Here is a 22,160-nt window from a genome sequence, read left to right on the forward strand (position 1 = left end):
TTGCAGACTAACCAGACCAGAACCAGTCAGTCTGGTTAGAGTAACTAGCCAGTTACTCTATCTGGTTACTGTTCTTTTCACAAAAAAAAAAGAAAAAAAAAAGAACAGTTGCAGAGACTGTTTCTGCTAGTAATTTTCATCTGTTTGTCAGACTTTTACTGTCAGAAAAGCAGCAGAAAAACAGAGAAAGCAGAGAAAACAGAGAAAGTAGATCTCTACTGTCAGAAAACAGCAGAAAAACAGAGAAATCAGAGATTTGCAGAAAAAGAGTATGCATGCCTTTGAGCAGTAAAAAGAGGGGAAAAAAAAACAGATGCCTCTTGAAGCCATCTGCAGCAGCCAGAAAAGGGCAATATAGTTGTTGATGCTTTGGCAACTGTGTGGGTATATGCCTTGAGCTGACAGCCAGTACTGGCATAGATTGTGAATGCAAAACACCTCTTGTTGAGGTACTTTTTCTGTTGGAAAAGCAAAGGTAGTGTGCATCAGTTACCTACACGGTGTGAGAAATCTGCAGATCTCAGAATATGGATCAATCACCTATCCAGTGGGATTCACAAGATAGGGATGTACATCCAGGACAAAGAAATGTGCCGCAAACTCAACAAGAATTTGAACAGATGGTACGCACTCGTATACAAGAGCTGGAAAATCTCAAAAGGGATCCCAGGGCTCAGCATTTGTTTCAAGCAGAAGCTATGCCTAATCCAGTATATGACGTGCCAATGCCAGAGGCACACTCTCGTGTACAGCCTGAGAGAGAGAGATCTCATAGATCTCATAGGAGACGGTCCCATAGTAAAAAGAGATCGAGGCATCATCACCGATCTCCTAGTCCATCACCGTCTACCTCGAGTTCGACTTCTGTATCTTCTTCTTCCTTATCAGATAAACCATCCAGGAAAAGAAGAAAACACAAGAAGTCTAGAAAGAGAAAGACGTCCAAAGAGACCAAGGAATTTAAAGAGGGAGGAAAATCTGTCAAGTTTATGACCTACAATGGACAGTATGGTCATACAGACAAAGCATTGTAGTTTATCAGACAGTTTGATGCTGCATTCGGTACAGAAAAATTTTCGGAATCCTCCAAGTTAAGAATGATCAGTTTACACTTGACAGCAACGGCTAGTGCATGGTGGAGTGCACAGACCACAGATGGGTCAGCCCCAAGGAAGTGGAAGGACTTCAAGAAAGCCTTCTACCAGCAGTTTATGCCTAAACAGTTTAGAGACCATGTTCTTCAAGACTGGGACAGTTTGCACATGGATGCAGGAGATACAGTGGATGGGTACAACCAAAAGTTTTGGGATGCTTATTTGCAGGTTGCACCTTTCAAAAAGATCTCCAAAGGCACCCAAATGAGGAAGTACAGAGCAGGTCTCACTCCAAGAATTCAGGCAGTAGTGAATGCTTTGGGGGCAAAGAATATTCAATACCTTATGCATTCAGCTTCAGTAGCGAGTCTTGTGCCGCTACAAGATCCATCTACAGTGCCATCCTTGCATGCAGGACGTGCTGATAAAAAGAAAATTGATTTTTCAAAATCAAAAAAGAAAGAGTATCCCAAGGCTGAAAAGAAAGGATTTCAGCCTCAGCGAGGGGTACTCAGTTTTCAAAGACTTATAAGGGCAAATCTCTATTCACCCCTGAACAGATAGCGGAATTCCGTAGAGATGGGAAATGCTTCAGGTGCGGTAAAGAGGGGCATGTGGCTGCCCAGTGCCCAGAAAATCCTTCAACTTCGAAGGGAAAAGAGGCAGAGAAGGCACGAGGACCGCAAAAGCCAATGGCGGGGGGAATTCCTGACATACTGGGTAATGCTTTGAACCCAGAAGAACGAGAATTGCTGCTATCATGGGGCAAAGTTAGAGACCAGCAAGCGCTAATTTTATTTGATCCAGGGGCTACTGATAATTTCATATCAGAGGATCTAGCCCTGAGGCTAGGAATAAAGACGGAGGAGTTAGGCAGGGCTTTGGATGCCGATCAAATGTTTTGTGGGAATCTTGTGCCAGTTACTCCCTTGATAGGGAAGCTCCATCTTCATGTTCAGAGTTATGTGGATCAGGAAGACTTCTTCATTTCTCCACTGAAACATTATGATGTAGTTTTGGGGATGCCTTGGTTTCACCGCAAGGCAGTGAAGTTGACTCTTCCTAAAAGAGCGCTGGAGTTTGTGCATAGGGGAAAAAATCAGCGTTTAATTGCCAGGAATAAAGGGGACACTATCCCCATTGTATCTGATGTTTCATGCGGTAAAGCAATAAAGTCTGCAATTTTTGCGTACATGGTTTTTGTAAAAGAAAAAGAGAATGATATGCATGCTGAAATGAATGATGCAGACAAAGATAAGTTTCAGTTTCTTGTAAACTTTAAAGATTGCTTTTCTGATGTTTTGCCAGGGGAGTTACCCCCAGAGAGACCAGAAGATTATCAGATAGAGTTAATGCCTGGTAGTGAGCCACCAAATAGACCACCTTATAGAGTCAGTGCGACTCAGAGAGAGGAGATTATGGCTCAGGTATAGGATTTGTTGTCCAAAGGGTTGATTTAGCCCAGCTCGTCTCCTTTTTGTTCCCCTGTACTGTTAGTACAGAAGAAAGATGGTTCATTCCGTATGTGCGTCGATTATCGCGCACTGAACAAAATGACCATCAAGAATAGATTCCCTATTCCGCGCATTGATGATGTCCTGGATCAATTAAATGGAGCTTCAGTTTTCAGCAGGATAGACTTAAAGAGTGGCTATCATCAAGTGAGGATACAGCCTCAGGATGTGCACAAGACAGCATTCCGCACTACATTCGGGTTGTATGAATACTTAGTGATGCCTTTTGGGTTGACAAATGCTCCAGCCACATTTAATAGAATGATGGATCGTATCTTCCGAAAGTACAAGCATTTTACGGGTACTTTCTTTGATGATATCTTAGTTTTTTCTAAGACAGAAGAAGAGCACAGAGAACATCTTGCTATAGTGTTTCAAGAGCTGAGAAATCATCAGCTTTATGCAAACAGCAAGAAAAGTGAGTTCTTCTTGGAAGAAATCCACTATCTGGGGCATATAATATCCAAAAATGGGATAGAAATAGATCCAGCGAAGATCTGTGCCATTCAGGAATGGCCAGAGCTGAAAACTGTGCATGAAGTTCGAAGCTTCTTAGGCCTGTGTTCTTACTATAGAAGGTTTATCAGACATTTTGCTGATATCGCAGCTCCATTACTAAGAAAAATGCAGCCTTCACATGGGGATTATCACAGAAGAAAGCATTCAATACACTCAAGGAGAAGTTGACTACAGAGCCTATTTTGGTAGTCCCGGATCTTTATCAGTCTTTTGATGTGGATTGCGATGCTTGTGGAGAATGTGTTGGGGCTGCATTGCATCAGAATGGTCATGTAGTAGCCTATGAAAAGTAGGCGACTTCGGGATGCAGAAAGATATCTAGGAATCTATGAGAAAGAGTTATTGGCTGTAATTCATGCCATCCATACATGGAAACACTATCTTTTGGGTGCAGATTTTACTGTCAAAACAGATCACCAAAGTCTGAGATACTTTTTGACTCAGACCAAGCTTTCCGAAAAACATATGAAATGGGCAAACATGCTGTCAATGTATCATTTTCAGATTGTCCATACTCCAGGAATTTGGAACAGAGTGGCAGATGCCTTGTCCCGAAGACCCCAGGTCAATAATGTGACTATTGCTTATCATCAGGACCTGGAAGACATGAGGGAGCAATATGCTCATGATTCTGATTTTGGTGAAATTTTACAGCAAATGCAAGAGGGGCAATCCACCAGTCACTATTCCCTGAAAGATGGGTATTTAATGAAAGATGATTGCCTATGCATCACCGAGGAGATGAGGAAAAAGATTTTGGGGGAATGCGATGCACCTCCCTATGCTGGACATAGAGGAATTACAGCAACAACTCTAGCACTAGAGAGGTATTTCTTTTGGCCAGGAATGCGGAAAGATATACATCAGTTTGTTACTGAATGCCTTACGTGTCAGAAAATGAAGTATGATAGACGGAAGGCACCTGGCCTACTTATGCCTCTTCCCGTGCCTCAGGCACCATGGGAAAGTATTACAATCGACTTTATTTTTGATTTGCCGAGATCAAAGTCAGGGAATGATGGGATTTGGACTATCATAGATAGATTCAGCAAGCAAGCTCATTTCATTCCGGTTCGCAAAACCATAAAGGCAGATCATATGGCTAAGCTGTTCATGGCACAAATTTTTAAACATCATGGTATGCCTAAGTCCATTGTTAGTGATCGAGATCCCAGAATGACCAGTCTATTCTGGAGAGCTTTATTTGATAACATGGGGACGAATCTGAATTTTTCTTCTTCTTTGCATCCCCAGACAGATGGTCAAAGTGAAGTAGCAAATTCTACAATTTTGGATATGCTGAAATGCTACGTGGGTGACCAAAGTTCAGACTGGGAAAAGTACCTACCAATAGTAGAGTTTGCTTACAATAATACAGTACATAGCTCTACAGGGAAAGCCCCTTTTGAAGTCATATATGGGAAGGTGATTTTGCCACCTATATTGAGGACCAAAGATGAAATATTTGCAGCTGATCAGTTTGTGAGAGACCTCCAGACAGCTTACAGCCAAGTCCGGACAGCAATTGAAAGGTCTCAAGAGAAACATAAAAGAGCTGCAGATAAGCATAGGAGACAATTAGATCTCAAGGAAGGGGGCTGGGTACTTTTGAGGTTTGAAAAAGCTAGGCTCCGCAAGTTTAAAGGCAAACAGAAAGTGTATGCAAAGTTATCTCCCAGATACTATGGCCCTTTCAGGGTTACAGAAAGAATAAATGAGGTTGCATACAGATTAGCATTGCCAGAGCATTGGAGGATTCACAATGCATTCCATGTGAGTCTTCTAAAGAAATTCCAGGGACCAGAGCCTACAGAACCAGTATCAGAGGATCCACCAGAAGTGGATGAGCTAGAGGAAGTCCTTCAGCCAGAGCAAATTGTGTACCATACTGTATGTAAAGGCCCTCAGGGTAAGCAATTTTATAGGTATCTTGTAAAATTCAAGAATTATACGGCATTAGATGCCAAGTGGATGGACGAAGACATGTTATCCGATCATCCACAGCTTTTGGATGTTTACAAGGAAGCTTTTCAGTTGAGGTCAACTGAATAGAAGCCGAGGGGATGTCACCACCATGTAAATATCCTAAGTCAAAGTATAGTTGACCATTTATTTGATCATAATTAAAGAGTTTTAAATGTGTTAATTATGATCAAAGAGTTATTTTAATGGTCAAAGGATGGACTACGGTCAAAGATACTTGACTCTAGTCAAGTAAACCTGACTGCGGTCAGAGAGTGTTGACTTCGGTCAACAAGATTTGGCATGCGCCAAGAGGGTTAACCCCGGTTAACCAAGATGTGCCAACTTCGGTTGGAGAGACTTGGCTATAATTAAGGCGCCTCGACCCTTGGTCAAAGCTCTTTAATTATAATCAAGAGTGTTGACTCCGGTCAACCAGAGAATATATATATTTATTTGTATATATATTTGTTTAGATGTGCACATGTGTTCAGTGGGGACGCCCACCGTGACTAGGATTAGTCCACAGTATGTTATTTGCATGCAAAGCGCTAACAATTAATGGGTGCCATGGTGGTGCGCTTTAATTAATTGTTGCAGGTACTAGGAAGGATTATTTTTCCTAAGCGTAATGGGAGCCTGACAAGCATATAGGAGGCGGTTCGTGTGACCGAGAGCTTTGAAGACTCCAGAATGGCCCTTAGTGGCATGTAATAGGATTTATTCTAGATTTTAGACAAGTGGCATGTTGCCAATTTGAATGGAGCTTGAAGCTCTTGTAAAAAAGTGGATTTCTCACGTTTTGGGAATGTGGAGAGAGAAAGGTTTCAAAACAGCTCTACGCTGAACTTTTGTAACAGATTTTCTCTCATGAATAAAGACCTTCGGGGGGGTCCAGCCCGACGATTTGTCCTGGGCCCTAGTGCATCTTCAGAGAGAGGGAGTGAGGGAGAGCTTATGAAAGCATAATTTCTGTCGATTTATGAGTGGTATTGGCTGTCTTTCACGAACGAGTCGGTTGTATAAAGTGCTAATCTAGTATCAACAAAACAAAGACACGCATCAAGTACTCAAGGATAATGCTCCGAGTACATGCCCAGGCTCCATGTATCCAGGTGCCATTGTGGCTCTCTGATGAGATGCGAAGAGCTCACGAATCTGTGTTTGTCGACTTGTCATGCGAGGTGGCAGAGGACATGGTCGTCTCGATCTTTGTATCTGATGGGCTACGTCAAGAGTGATGCCTTGTTTGATGAGATGCGAAGAGCTCACTTATTCTGTGTTTGTCGACCTGTCATGTGAGGTGGCAGAGGACATGGTTGTCTCGATCTCTGTGTCTGATGGGCTACGTCAAGAGTGATGCCTCGTCTCTGATGATCTCTTCTTAGAAGGGATGAGATAGATTGGACCTCGATCATGTGTGCTCTGGCCACTCGTTGTGTCGCATGCACTCTGTGTGCCTCTCATCTAGCATGGCTCTCACTGCTGACCCATGATGTCCTGATCTCATCTAGCTGCTGCTCCTCCTCAAAATCCCCTGTGGTGGACTCAGATGCAAAGAAATCTATGGCATGTGTCTGTGCTCGGTCGACCTAAGTACTATCTGCCATCATCTCCTGCTGCTCCCTAGTCTATCGCATTAGTGCATCTCTGTGTCGTCGCATCTCCATTAGATAGAGTCCAACAAAGACCTAATCAAGAAGTGGATCAATCGTGTAAGTGGGTCAAAGCCATATCCCTCTTGAAAGAGGCAATGATATCGTCCCCGAATCTCATAGTAGACTGGGCAAACATATAGGAAATGCTCCTCTGACTCGAGCATCCCCATCGTGCATAGCCTACAAATCCTCTGCTCTTTGGGTATGCATGCAACCTCCCTAGTGGTACAAAGGTACATATAGATCTTCGAATAAACATAAGGCAAACTTTATCAACATAACATAGATACTTAGCCTTAGACGTTTGTAAAAAACTATTCTTGGAGCCTTGCTTAGTCTTCTTTCCTTGAGAGACTCTTCAAGTCTTCTCAAATGGAGTGATTTGCAGATAAATTTCATACTGATGCTTTTCCAAGTAATATGAGCCTCTTCTTGGAATTGCTTTGCAATGAACTTTCTTTGAAGAATTTCCCACCTTACGAGGCTTGGATAGGTCATAAGCCCAGGATTTCTCACATGAGGACTTTTGGATGCTTGGAATATGCACATGTGCCTTCTCAGACACGCACAAAGTTTATTGGGTGTAACTTAGAGAGCAAGGGCTATAAGCTCTACTAGCCTTGTATGGGCAAGTGTTTAGTCAGTCAGTAGGGATGTTGTATTTGATGAGTCCTCCTCTATGCCTTTGCTGGACTGTCAAAAACACTCCGTTGTTGATGTCTGAGATCTTTTTGACAGCTTGTTGCCTTTGTTTACGTCTGATGCTCATGATGATGTCACATCTAAGGTTGCTTCTCCTACATCTATTGGTCATTTGCAGCCATGTGCAGCTTGATATTCAGCCCCATTTACAGCCAGATATGCCTCAGCTTGATCAGGACATTGTGCACATGGCTCTTGACCACGAGAGAACTGAAATACAAGAGCCCAAAAAGGTCCCCGTTGGCATTAAAAGACAGCAAACATGATACTCCTCTGCCAGCCCGTACTAGTGCAGCTGTCGGCAAAGAGCATGCTAATTTGGTTGCTTGTGCCTTGGTTGCTACATCATGCAATGAAGAGCCATTATGCCATAAAGATGCCTTTCAGAATGAATGTTGGTTGAAGGCTATGCAAGCTGAATTGGATTCTATGTATCAGAATAACACTTGGGAGTTATGTGACTTGCCTCTTGGCAAGAATGCCATTGGGACTAAGTGGGTTTAAAAGATTAAATAGAAAGTTGATGGTTTCGTGGACCGTTACAAAGCCCGTCTTGTTGCTAAGGGCTATGCTCTGTAGCAAGGCATTGACTTTGAGGAGACTTTTGCTCCCACTTCCAAGGTCACTACTATTCGCATTGTTATTGCCTTTGCTGCCCACTTTCATTGGGAGGTGCATCAGCTTGATATCAAGACAGCTTTCCTTCACGGGCATTTGCAGGAAGAGGTCTATGTTTCCCAACCTCTTGGCTTTCAGGTTGCAGGTTCTGAAAGTAAGGTATGCCGCTTAAAGAAAGCTCTCTATGGATTGAAGCAGGCATCCCGGGCTTGGTATTCCAGTACACATGCTCATTTGCTTACACTTGGCTTTTAGAACAGCTATATAGAGACTATCCTTTACATCCGCAAGAGTGGGACAGATTTGCTGATTTTAGTGCTCTATGTGGATGACATGCTTGTGACTGGGACACATGCTGAGCAAATTGCAGCTTTTAAGCTTGACTTGTAGTAGACATTTGCTATGTCTAGTCCTGGTCTTTTGTATTACTATCTGGGCATTTAATTTGCTAGCAATGAGGGGGCATTTTGATGTGACCATCCAAGTATATTGGAAAGCTTTTGCAGCGTTTTTGGCTTGAGGATTGCAAGCCAGTATCCACTTCATTGGCATGGCATCGGTACCTGGATGTCACTGTCTATCAGCAGGCAGTTGGTTGTTTGATTTACTTATGCCATACGAGATCCGATCTTTAGGATGCTGTCTCACGGTTGAGCAGATATATGCACAATCCCTCTACGCACCATTGGTAGGTTGTGAAGCGTGTCTTCAGGTATCTCAAAGGCACTTAGCATTTATGTCATGACAAGAGAAATCACTAATCCGTGATTAGTAGACATTAAAACATTATTATATATTATATGCCAATAGTGTAACATATCTTTGTATTTATAATGAACTGTCATGACAAGAGAAATCACTAATCCGTGATTAGTAGACATCAAAACATTATTATATATTATACACCAATGGTAACATGTATATGTATTTATGATGGACACCGACGAATTTGCTATGGCGGTGGATCATCGCAGTAGATAGGACTAGTCGAGCTGGAGCCACTGCTTCAAACGGCATGGAATTTGGACATGTGACACTTATTCTATTAATAAAAATGTGCACACACGTGTCTAGGTCCTAGGGGCTATAGGAAGGGAAGGGTGCATTGAATGGTAGATGCATGGGGTCATAGGCTAAGGATAGGTGTAAATGGGAAGATGGAACTTGAGTGATCTCAGGGGACATTAATGAAAGAGTATCACCCTTTCATTGAAAATTTCACGTAGCATTCTCTATTCACCTTGCATTCATCCACCATCTCTCTCCCACCTTGCATGTAGGTCAAAATAGAAACAAGTACTCTCACGAGGGCGCTCTTTTCCCATTGGAGGACCAATCGGCATTCAAATTCTGCATACATTGTATACATTTGCATTCTCGAGAAGATTGGTTCTTCACATGAACACCAACCTATTTGTTATAGCTGTGGATCATCTTAGTAGATAGAACTAGTTGAGTTGGAACCACTGCTTCAGACGGCATCAAATTTAAACTTGTGATACTTATTTTATTAATAAAGATGTACACCCACGTGTCTAGGTCCTAGGGGCAATAGGAAGGGAAGGGTGCATTAAGGTGCATTGAATGGTAGATGTATGGGTCATAGGATAAGGGTAGGTGTAAATGGGAAGATGGAACTTGAGTGATCTCAAGGGACATTAATGAAAGGGCATCACCTTTCATTGTGAATCTTATTTACCTTGCATTCATCTGCCATCTCTCCCACCTTGCATGTAGGTAGAAAGAGAAACAAGTGCTCTCACAAGGGTGCTCGCGCTCTTCCCCTATTGGAGGGCCAATTGGCATTCAAATTCTGCATGCATTGTACATATTCGCATTCTCGAGAAGTCTCATTCTTTATGTTTGGTATCAGAATAGCGACAATCCACATCCGGGATGAGAAGAGGAAGAGAGCAGAAGCGTGCGGGATGAAGGGCGAGGAGGCAGCACTAGTGCATGCATGCTAAGAGCGCACGGAAAGGCGCATAGGTAGAGGTGGCACATGGGAAAGGAAGCCTATGGAAAGGTGCATGGCAACTAGCGGTACGGAAGAAGACGCACGTAAACGAGTAGGGAGGTGGAGGATTTCAAATCTACACACCGAGACATGCTTTTGCGACCGGGCTTGCTACAAACCTTGAGATTTGAAGGGTGACCTAGACAGAAGATTCGACGACCCTGACACAAGGTCCAAAGGCCCGGTCAGAAGACGGTCAACAAACCCTTGATTTTGGGATTGCCTCTACAAACCTTGAATTTTGGAGCCTTGAGGCAAGGCTTTCTCTAAAAATTTTAGTTTTGGGACGGGAAACGGGGTGATTGCCCGCAGTGTGAGTAGACCCTTAAAACCCTTAAACCGTAAGGAAAAGAGACCCCTCCCCCTCCCTTCTCTCCAATGGCAAGTCGGATCTTTAAGGGGGTGATCCACCCACCAAGTACCCCTTATAACAGCATCCAGAGCTCCAATCCACTCAAAACAAGTAGTCCAAATGGAGTGCACCTGTTTACAGCAGAAATACAAGAAGAGGAGCCCAAAAGAGAAGGAAGAAGAGGTCATTTTAAGTGTTTTTTCAACAGAAGTGAAGCGGGAGTCCTATAAATAAGTGTTTTTTCAACAGAAGTGAAGCTAGGTTCTGAGAAGAGTGAGGATGATAGAAGGAAGAAGTATTTAGCAACCCTAACCCCGAAAGTGAGATATGAGGTTGAAATGTTCAACCCAACTACCCTGAAAGACCTCACTAAATTGGCTGAGATTGCCGAGAGGAAATTGAATCCTTGAAAACCTTTCAACAAAGGAAAAGAGAGATTTATTGTAAACAATGTTAACAGCCAATCACATCCTGGATGGATACCATTTTCTTCCATGATTGGCGATGAGAAGAAAAAGCTAATTAAGGAGGGTAAATGTTTCGGATGTAAGAAACAAAAGCTAGGGCATCCATGGCATAATTGTCCTACTCTATTAGTCGAAATTGCTAAGACCAATTCTCTAAAAGGAAAAGGCAAAGCATCGAAGCCAGAGGATGAGGCTTCTACCTCCTCATCCCAAGAATCTACGGTGAACATAGAAGCAAGAGTAAATACTATCCATTCAGTCATGTATGGATGTGTGAATTGAATAGAGAGTAGACATATTCATTGTAGAGTATGGATAGAGAACAAAGAATTTTCTCCTCCATGTAGAGTGCCTTATAGAATGATGTTATGCTCTAGCCGAGATAGCATGACCTCGGAAAGATCGGTGGGCATTTTCTCTTAGATGACCAACTTTTGTAATAGTTAATGTGCGTAAATGAAATGGTCAAGAGAAGTAACTGCCAAGGTCCTAGGTGAGGGTGAAATGGCATTGACTAGGTAGTTCTGAGTGCTAAGGCCTAGGTGCACCTAACTGTGCAATAATGCCAAGGGGCAAGTGGTTTTAAATGTGCCCCAAGAGAGGGGTAAATGGTGCACCAAGTGGGAAGGCTAAAATGATGACATTTGGCAAGGAGAATTATCTAGGGAAATGAGGGTCTTGTAGATAGGCATGAGGAAGAAAAAGGATTAAGATAGAGAATACATGTGATCTACGAGAGTAGGCTGGGAGGAAAATACTGATGCCATCGCCCGTGATCTGTGTCAACAAAGGAATAGAGTTTCTTTCAATAGAGATAGAGTCTTTGTCAGTTGGTATCAGAGCCGAGGCTATGAAGGAGATGAAAGCGGGATCGTCGACGAATGACCTCAGCGCCAAATTGACGAATTGACTGGGGGTGCAACGTGGTGACGACGGATAATTGGCCTTCGACGAATTTGGACGTTAGCTACGATGCACGAGGCTTTTGTTTCGTGGCTAGTGTTAGGGGTCACGTAAGGCAGCGGTTGGTAACAGGTGGAGAAAATATCTGCGGCTGTTGTTGACGGGCTCGACGAAGATCATCGTAGCTTTCACTGACTGTGCGGAAGACGATTCCAGAGCGCAGAGGTGATACAAGGATTGAGTCACTTGTTCGTGACGTGCGAAGGCTGTACGTGACGGGAGCAAGTGGACGGGCGTCTCCGGTTAATATTATGCGATGTCCTTAAATTTGGAGCGGAAGATTCGTGCATAGTCCTTCGATATTGGTATTTGGTGGCTGACCAGAAAAATACGAAGCCATGGGGAGGTGATGGCTTGGGTACTACAGTAGATGTGACGCGGACTGTCTGTGACGGGGTGGCGGAGGATTGCGAGTAAGCATCGGGGCGTCTCAGATATTAGGAGGTGAAACGGAGTGAAGGACTTACACACAGGGAAAATCGGGAAGCACGCGCCCACTTAATTTGCGAGGAAAATTCCAGGGAGCATTTTCTTCCCTCTATACGAATTTTGGGCGGTTGTTGATTTGGTTTCTACAGCAGAGACTGTCGCCTAATTTCCTGCATTAAAAAAAAAAAAAAGGAAAGAGAAGGAGATCTGAAAAAAAAAAAACCATTTTCCATTGTGAAACTATGGAGGCAGAAGGGCAGAATTCTAGGGTGAATCCTAGTGAGTCTAGAGTATAGTCTACACAACAGATGTCACATCATGCAACACCTACTTTGATCGGTAGGATTTCGATATTAGAAGATGCTTTACAGCAGATTATGAACCAGCAGCTTCAAGTGAATGCTGGTCAGAATGAGATTAGGGAGATGGTACAAGCCTTGTCGGCTAGACCGTCTAGAATTGATAAGGGCAAAGCTCCAGCAGAGCCAGAGCCCAGTATACATTCATTAGAGCGCGCAAGGGTCAAAGTGCCTAATATCGCTAATTATAGATCGGAGAAGTACGTTGGTCGGATGACCGAGCGCAGCTCTGATGTGATCGAGGTTTGGTTACACAAGTGGGAAGAAGCCTTCGCCATTTGTGAAATTAGATCTGATCTAAAGAAAATCCGTGAGGCCACACACCTGTTTATTGAGGCAGCGGATAGATGGTGGATAAAGCAACAGAAGGATCAAGTTGCTCCTACCACCTGGGAAGGGTTTAAAGCTGAATTTAAGAAACACTTTCTCCCACCTGATGAAGAGTCCCGAGCTTGGGATGCTTATAGAAATCTTCGTCATAGGAGTCTGTCGGTGGCAGAGTACACCGACAAATTCAGGGAATGTGTTATGAAAATAACAGACCCTCTTCCTATGTCGGTTCAGTTAAAAGACTATATCTATGGACTGAACGACAAGATCAAAATGGAAGTTCGGGCTAAGTATGTGACTACATTAGATGAATCTATTGCAGTAGCCCTGAACTATGAGAATGCCAGAGGTAGATCTGGTGGATTTGTGCAGGCAGGGACTCAGTATGAGTACCCGAAAAAAAGGGGATTTCAGAGGAAATGGATTTCAAAGACAAGTGTCTCGTAGCCTAGTGGCCAAACCAAGCAGGTGAAGCCGGTTGAGGGACCAGTAAAAACAAGTACCACCGTTGGGGTGAAAAGGAAAATAACTCCAATGGCAGCCCGGGCTTGGTCAAAGTCCTCGTTGACCCCTGAACAAAAAGAGAAAGCTAGAAAAGAAGGATTATGCTTCGGCTGCCTTCAGCGACATCAGTGGAAGGATTGTCCACTGAATAAAGACCGTCGCATGGCTAATATGATAATATCTGAATGCGACGTGGAAATGCAGGAGAGTCCCAATGCGGAACATATGCAGATGCAACTGGCGGGACCTTCTCAGAGGTTAGTACCTTGTTTGTTATGTGTATCTGTTGCTAAGTTAGTGACGAGTGCACCTGATAACATCCTATCTAAGCCCGCAACAACGGGGTATACGGCCTTTAATGATACGGAGTTAATTAAAATGAAAGGGCAAGTGGCCAGTCATGATGTCATTGTGTTGTTTGACTCGGCGTCAACTCACAATGTGATTAACTCCAAGCTCGTGAAGAGGCTGAAATTAAAAACAAGCCTATCTGACTATGCGTATACAGTCAGAATGGCAGATGGAAGTTCAACTGAAGTATGGGACCAAAGGGTTACCTAGTTGGAGCTTCGGATTCAGGACTATGCTGAGAAGATTGATTTTGAAATGACCAAGCTTGCTCATGCAGATATAGCCCTGGGTATGGCGTGGCATTCTAGGAAGAATCCAGCCATTGATTGAAAAAAGCACGTATATCAATTCAAGATGAATGATGTGCTTTATGTCTTGCGAGGTGAAAAAGATATACCTCAGGGACCGTTGGTTTCCGTGATGGAAATTAGAAAAGCTCAAGTAGAGTTTTTATTCCTTTGCACAGCATCAGTAGAGCCGGTTGATGATTCTTCGGCTAGCACTGATGTTACGCGCAAAGTGGTGAGATGGACAAGCTGGCTAATTTTATAACAGAGGAGTTCTCTGAATGTTTTAGGGATGAACTACCTCATGGGTTACCTCCAGAGCGGAATGTTCAACATAAGATTGAATTGATCCCGGGGGCAGAACCTGTAAATAGATCTCCCTATAGAATGAGTTTTGCTGAAGAGGCGGAGGTGCGTAGACAACTGGAAGAATACCTCAAGTTGGGGCAGATTCAACCAAGTTTCTCACCTTTTGCTTCGCCAGTGATATTAAAGAAGAAAAAGGATGATACGTTTCGCCTCTGTATAGATTACAGAGCATTGAATAATATCACTGTTAAGCACAGGTATCCGATGGCTTGGATTGATGATTTGCTAGATGCATTACATGGAGCCATGATTTTCAGCAAGATAGATCTTAAGTGTGGCTACCATCAGATCCGGATTAGAGCCGAGGATGTGCATAAAACCGCTTTCAGAAGCAGGTTTGGTGATTATGAGTTTTTGGTAATGCCCTTCGGACTTACCAATGCTCCAGCGACCTTCGTCATGCTTATGAACGATTTACTACGTCCGTATGTCGGAAAGTATATTCTTGGGATTTGTCCAGTTTTATAGAAGGCATATCAAAGGATATTCCGGAATAGTATCGCCATTGATCGATCTGACCTCAAATAAAGTACCTTTTATTTGGGGACAGAATCAACAAGAAAGTTTTAATACCATAAAACAAATTGTGGTCTCAGGACCGGTGTTAAAAATAGTTGATCCCCAGAAACCGTTGTTCCTAGAAACCGATGCAAGTGGCATTGCGGTAGGAGCAGTTCTCCTTCTAGAGGGAAGGCCAGTAGCCTTTGAAAGCAAGAAGCTTTCTCCTTCTCAAAGGAATTGGCTAACTCATGAATTGGAGTTGTATGCTATTATTTATGCTTTGAAAACATGGAGGCATTATTTGTATGGTTCAGAGTTTTATGTGGATGTAGATCATGATACTTTGAAACATTTTTGTAAACAGCCTGACTTGAGGGGCCGCCAAGCTAGGTGGGCAGAGCTCGTGCAGTAGTTTAATCTAACGATTCGGTACCGAAGAGGAAAAGACAATAAGGTTGCTGATGCGTTGTCTTGCATTATGCACAACCTGAGTTTCACGGTATTAGAGAGTACTCTAATGACCGAGATAAGAGAAACTCAAAAAGTGGACGAGTTTGTCCAGAGCTTGTGGCCTAAAGCTCATGTGTTAAAACCCAGGGAAAATGAAAAGGATGACCTGGCATCCAGAAAAGGCCAAACTTATGCAAGATATACCATAAGGGATGGTATGCTAGTTAGAAATGGCAAGATTGTAGTACCTAGTCAGAATGATCTCAGGCAGATAGTCATTCGACAGTGCCATGATAGCCCATGTGCGGGACATCCAGGTGTCGAGAAGACATATGATCTCGTGAAGCGAGATTTCTTTTGGCCAAAGATGAAAAAGCATATTCATGAATATGTGACACGGTGTTTCTCGTGTCAGGTAAGTAAGGCCGAGCGGGTGAAGCCACCCGGACTTTTACAGCCCTTGGAAATACCACTAAGTAAGTGGGAGAGCATTTCCATGGACTTTATTGTAGGACTGCCTACGACACAAGGAGGGTATGATTCTATCCTTGTGGTGGTTGATCGTCTAACCAAGATGGCTCACTTCATTCCGACTAGGGAGTCTGTTAGTGCCTCACAAGTGGCGGATTTGTTTATTAGACATATATTTCGTCTGCATGGATTGCCTAGATGTCAGATTTACCGGTCATTTTTGGACAGCGGTATTTGAGACACTAAGGACTGAGTTGGGAATGAGTAGTGGGGATCATCCTAAGACGGATGGTCAGACGGAGAGAGTTAACCAAACTTTAGAGGATATGTTGAGGGCATATGTGTCATTGAGGCAACATACGTGGGACAAGTGGTTGCCATTGTTGGAGTTTGCCTACAAGGATAGAAAACATTCCTCTACCGGGTTCAGTCCGTTTGAACTGAACTATGGTTGTAGACCAGCAAATCCAACTATAGTTGGAGTACCTCAGAAAGTGCCTAGTGCCGCGAACTTTGTAGTTCAGATGCGGGAGATGCTAGCACTTGCGAGAGCTAATATCCGCCAGGCTATGGATAGAGCCAAGGTGTATGCGGATGAAAACCGGTCTCTAAGGGTATTTAAGAAAGGGGAAAAAGTTTTTCTCAAAGTTCCTTCGCACTCGAAGTCGTTGATTTCAGGAGAGTGTGCTAAGTTATCACCTCGATACTGTGGGCCGTGGTTAATTCTAAAGAGAATAGGTAGTGTAGCCTATAAATTAGAATTGCCACAGGGGTGTAAGGTGCACCCGGTTTTTCATGTTTCGCGCTTAAAGAAATTTTTGCATACAGGTGACTCACTAATCGAAGGTGTGGTTTTGTTTCAGGAGATAGAGGATATTGCAAGGCGCAAGCCAACAAGAATCCTGGACCGAGGAACAATGCAAATACGAAATCGGAAGATACCCACGGTGTTGGTTGCATGGCATGGTCAGCCTCTATCAGAAGCTACCTGGGAATCCGTATACCAGTTACGGAGAGTGTTCCCAGATTTCATCATCGAGGACGCTGATGCTTGAAGAGGGATGTTATGCTCTAGCCGAGATAGCATGACCTCGGAAAGATCGGTGGGCATTTTCTCTTAGATGACCAACTTTTGTAATAGTTAATGTGCGTAAATGAAATGGTCAAGAGAAGTAACTGCCAAGGTCCTAGGTGAGGGTGAAATGGCATTGACTAGGTAGTTCTGAGTGCTAAGGCCTAGGTGCACCTAAATGTGCAATAATGCCAAGGGGCAAGTGGTTTTAAATGTGCCCCAAGAGAGGGGTAAATGGTGCACCAAGTGGGAAGGCTAAAATGATGACATTTGGCAAGGAGAACTATGTAGGGAAATGAGGGTCTCGTAGATAGGCATGAGGAAGAAAAAGGATTAAGATAGAGAATACATGTGATCTACGAGAGTAGGTTGGAAGGAAAATACTGATGCCATCGCCCGTGATCTGTGTCAACAAAGGAATAGAGTTTCTTTCAGTAGAGATAGAGTCTTTGTCAAATGACTAGGACTAAAATAGAAGAGTTGGAAAAAGAGAGTGACGATGTATAGTTTCTATAGACTAAGAAGCTCTCCAATGCAAAATCATCTGTAACCGAGGTCTACCTAGTTCAATTGGGTGAGAAACTTGATCAATTCGTGAGATTATGTTTCAGCTTATTGAGCAGGTTATTATAAAGAGATTTCAGCAGCTTGGTATGCAGAAGAGAGTTCTGAGCATGTGGAGATATGTAAGACGCACTGCAGTGGTACTTTTGCATTTTGAATATTTAGCATTAGGAGAAACCATAACTTGAAGACGAAATTCAAGTTTTGCTTCACAAGAGATCGTGTACTATCAAGAGAAGACTATTTGCAGATTATAAAGAATGATGCAAATGGAGAAGTAAAAGAAAAAAGCGTACGCAAGAGAGAGAGAGAGACAAGAGAGGATCCAGAAGAGGACTTCTGCCCATTCAAGCAGGAGGCAATGTCATGATTAGTGTAACCAGAAAACGCGTTTCGCCCAGGCGAAACATGTAGAAACATTTCTAGGCGAAACGTTTCGCCGAAACGGGTGAAACGCCATGGTGTCAGTTTTTTTTACTCTGTTGAGAGTGCTCAGTGTGTATGTGTATCTCAAAGCTCTTTTCACACACGGAGAGAGAATTTGGAGATAATTATTTATGTTTGCTATATAATTTCTAAAAAACACAAAATTTAAACCCGTTTCTAGGTGTTTTGCTTGGCAAAATCTAGAAACGTTTCTTGTGACACTGATCATGATAAGAGAAATCACTAATCCGTGATTAATAGACATTAAACATTATTATATATTATATGCCAATAGTGTAATATGCATTTGTATTTATGATGAGATTTGTTTTTGCGGTAGATCTTCGTAGTAGATAGAACTAGTCAAGCTGGAACCACTGCTTCAGACGGCATCAAATTTGGACATGTGAAACTTATTTTATTAATAAAGATGTACACCCACGTGTCTAGGTCCTAGGGGCAATAGGAAGGGAAGGGTTCATTAAGGTGCATTGAATGGTAGATGCATGGGTCATAGGATAAGGGTAGGTGTAAATGGGAAGATGGAACTTGAGTGATCTCAAGGGACATTAATGAAAGGGTATCACCTTTCATTGTGAATCTCACATAGCATTCTCTCTATTCACCTTGCATTCATCCACCATCTCTCCCACCTTGCATGTAGGTAGAAAGATAAACAAGTACTCTCACAAGGGTGCTCATGCTCTTCCCCCATTGGAGGGCCAATTGGCATTCAAATTTTGCATGCATTGTATACATTCGCATTCTCGAGAAGTCTGGTTCTTCACAATTTGGGCCTCCTTTATGAGGCTGATTCTTAACTTGTTATGCGTGGATTCACTGATAGTGATTGGGCTGGCTATTTGGATACCCGTGTGTCACATAGTGGCAACTGTTTCATCCTTGGTACTTCACGCATCTCTTGGTTCAGCAAGTAGTAGACTATGGTTGCTACGTCTACTTGTGAAGCTGAGTACAGAGTAGCTTTTACAGCTATAGTGTAGTGTGTTTGGCTCCGGAAGTTACTTGCAGATCTTCATGCATGTCAGACTACTCCTACCGTCATCTTCACTGATAGTCAGAGTGATTTGGATGTTGTATGGAATCCAGTTTTTCATGCTCGGACAAAGCATATTGAGGTTCACTATCACTATGTCAGAGAGAGATTATCAGTAAGTGATATTCAGTTGCCTTATGTTTCTAGTGAAGACAACTTGGTAGTTCTTTTTACGAAGGCTCTACCTCGACCTAAGTTTGAAGCTTTTCGGCAAGTGTTAAAGTTAGTACCTTTTGTGACATGATCTGTTGTACTCTGTACAGTCATAGGTTGCTATATCCCTACAAGATGAACATGTGCAACCATGACATTAGATATTCAGGTATCGTGAGCCATGTTGAAGATACTTCAGCATATACCGTGGAGGGGGGTTTGTAGGCCATTCTATGGGCTATCCATAGTTGCCACTCATCCCTTGGGATGTGCCTTGTAGGCCTAGTTACAGTCAGTTAGGTCAGTTGGTATAGTTAGTACATGTACCACTTCGGACAGTGAGGACACTTAGCCCTAGGGTTTTGTTATATTGGCTCTCTCTTGAACCTCCACTCAGTTTTGCAGAAATTCATTACAGCATCTCGTTTTTTGTCTTCTCTCCTTCATTTTGAGCTTCCATTGCTTGCCCTAGTCTACAACTCTATAGTGCCACCACGTCCCAAGTGGTGTCAAATGAAAAAATTGAAAGCAATCCTAGGTCCTCATGAATGAGACATACTATTCCATTTAGAGATGTTACCGAATCAACTATCACCCCAATAGAATGGTCATGTTCCCTTTAGTAGATGTCACATGTTTTTCTGGAGTATCCATTTGTGATGTGCATAGACTATTGACATATGTCAATATCAACAATAGAAACTATATTAATCAAGAGCTGCAGACTGGGTATCTGGAACACAAATATGGACACACGTAGCGTGTGGTGCAATGAATGCTCTTTTCACATTTGCAAAACAATGATGAGGAATTTAGTGAACAGAGCATCAGGGTTTTTATACTAAGGATTTTTAATGCAGTTCTTTGAAATGTATCTTTTGGTTCAGGAAAATGTCTTGAACCTACAGACTGACCGGCAATAAACATATTACACTAACCACATCTGCTGTGTTGTTAACAGGCCCATGTGAAAGTTGTTGCAATATTTCGAGACAATTTCGAAGTTAATGGGGCAAGGCCGGGGGAGAACTTGCGAATTAGATTATCTGGGGTTGAAGAGGAAGATATATCATCAGGGTTTGTTCTATCCAGTGTTGGTATGCTTCATAGATTTCCCCTAAAAATTTAAGCAAGTAGTCCTGTTAATTAAGACCTGCTACAGGTTCCATGCTTGCAAGTCAAAAATTTTTGACTTTTATAACCACGATGACTTTTGAGAATCCTCTGCTGGTCCCTTTGGGTAAAAGAAACACAGGCTGTATGCTGATCTCTGAAGCTGCAAAGCAAGAATGAGATCAGTGTGCACAAGTTTCCCTTTTGTGTGTGGCAGCTTTCAAAATCATCATATAATAATCAGGACAAATTTGTTACCATCTTAGAGAGGTGATTGTCGAGAGGGTTTGCAATGTTTGTGCTGCAAATGGGAACATGTTTTTGGAAAGGCATATAGTCTTTCCCCTTGCTTGTTGTAGCTGGACCACTTCCTTTTAATATACAATATCTTCCACCCTGTGGGGTGAGGTTCATACCTTGAAAATTGGTTTGCTAGAGTCTGTGTAGATGAATGGTCTATTGGGAGTCCGATGCTACTTGAATCATACGACCCCCTATTTTTCCAACATTTCAGTACAGTTCAATTTACCAAAAGGCGTTACTTAAACCCCTTACTTTGGATAGCCCTTTATCCAATCCGTAAAAGTGTTATGCCAGTCTGTGGATGGAACTTTCTTTAATTAATGGGAGGAGACAAAGGGAAGCTGGTAACAACACAGCTGTTTGTCTAATCAAGTAGATTTCCTCATACATTTCTGACAATACGGAGCCTCTCTTGTATTTGGGACAAAATAGGAGCATATATATGACTTATACAAAGAGGAAGGATGATACAGTCTTGCGGTGCAGTCACGAGGGGCCAAAGAAGTAAAATACAACACATATCTTCAATATGAAAATTTATTTAATGGCGGAGTGCACCAGGCTTTTATATTGTACATGTACAAGCAGAAACGATATAGGGCAAAGGATTATACAGGTTAGCAGTCCCGGTGGGGGGGGAAATCAGCTGCCACCCAGCAATACTTCCAGCCCATGCTTAGGCCCAGCTCCATTCAGCCATACAGAGATCCACTTCATCCTGTATGCTCAGCCAGCCCATCCATAGGTAGCTCAACTAGCTTGTGTGGCTGATCATCTGTTCAATCGACTGCACACAAAATTCTTTCCCATCAGCTGTACCTTCTTCTTCACCGCAGTACAGTCGCTGTTGATCCATTCATCATCCTCTAAATTTAATTTTTGAGCCTTTGATTTCCTAAGGTTAAGCTTAAGCTTCAGCTAATCTGTTCTAGGTTGCCTGTATAATCCATGTGCATACTGCCCTGAGTTGCTACTCGCTTTTTGTCTCGCCTCCCTTATGTGCCATAGATGTTCTAGGTGTCTTATCCGCCTTAAGTCTTATCTATCCTGACTGTCATTTCTGTCTCAACTATTCTGTCCCACTAAAAGAACATGATGTATGAACCAACTAGAGTGCATTTTTAAAGCTGCCATATAGCTAACCAAGTGCTATTGTGGGAATATGCTGATATGTTTATATGAATTTAAATTGGCTCTCTGCCACTTTGATATTCTGATTAGGGTGAATCGGATGAAGATGCAGCTTCCAAGACAAAGATTCAAGAATTGAGGGATCAATGCTTGCTTTATGAAAGAGAGCCTACATGTCCGGTGTGCTTGCAGAAGAGGCCAATGCAAGGTCTGAGTGCAACAGCTTGGATCACAAAATGTTATTTCAATATTCAACATGGGCAGTAGGTTTTATATGTGAGAACACAAGTGCTACTAATCTGGATGAAGAGGTCAGTGTCGAAAAGCAAAACTTGATAATTGCAGGGAACATGCATGCGCAACATATGCAGAAGATCTAAGAAAACAAGCCAGGGGAAAGACTATTATGAAGGACTCACCGGTT

General features: G+C 42.7%; 1 protein-coding gene across 1 annotated transcript in view; it reads left to right on the forward strand.

Annotated features, from left to right (window-relative positions):
• LOC147901734 (uncharacterized) overlaps positions 1 to 22,160 on the forward strand; it is a 90,338-nt gene that overhangs the window by 46,889 nt on the left and 21,289 nt on the right. Inside the window, exon 12 of the mRNA XM_087374744.1 lies at positions 20,151 to 20,286. Coding sequence (XP_087230870.1) covers positions 20,151 to 20,286 — 136 coding nt within the window. The remainder of the gene's footprint in view (positions 1 to 20,150; positions 20,287 to 22,160) is intronic.

Source organism: Dipteris shenzhenensis, chromosome 5 (genome assembly GCF_047967505.1).
Source record: "Dipteris shenzhenensis isolate YYH24624 ecotype China chromosome 5, Dip_SZ_1.0, whole genome shotgun sequence".
Lineage (NCBI taxonomy): Eukaryota > Viridiplantae > Streptophyta > Polypodiopsida > Gleicheniales > Dipteridaceae > Dipteris > Dipteris shenzhenensis.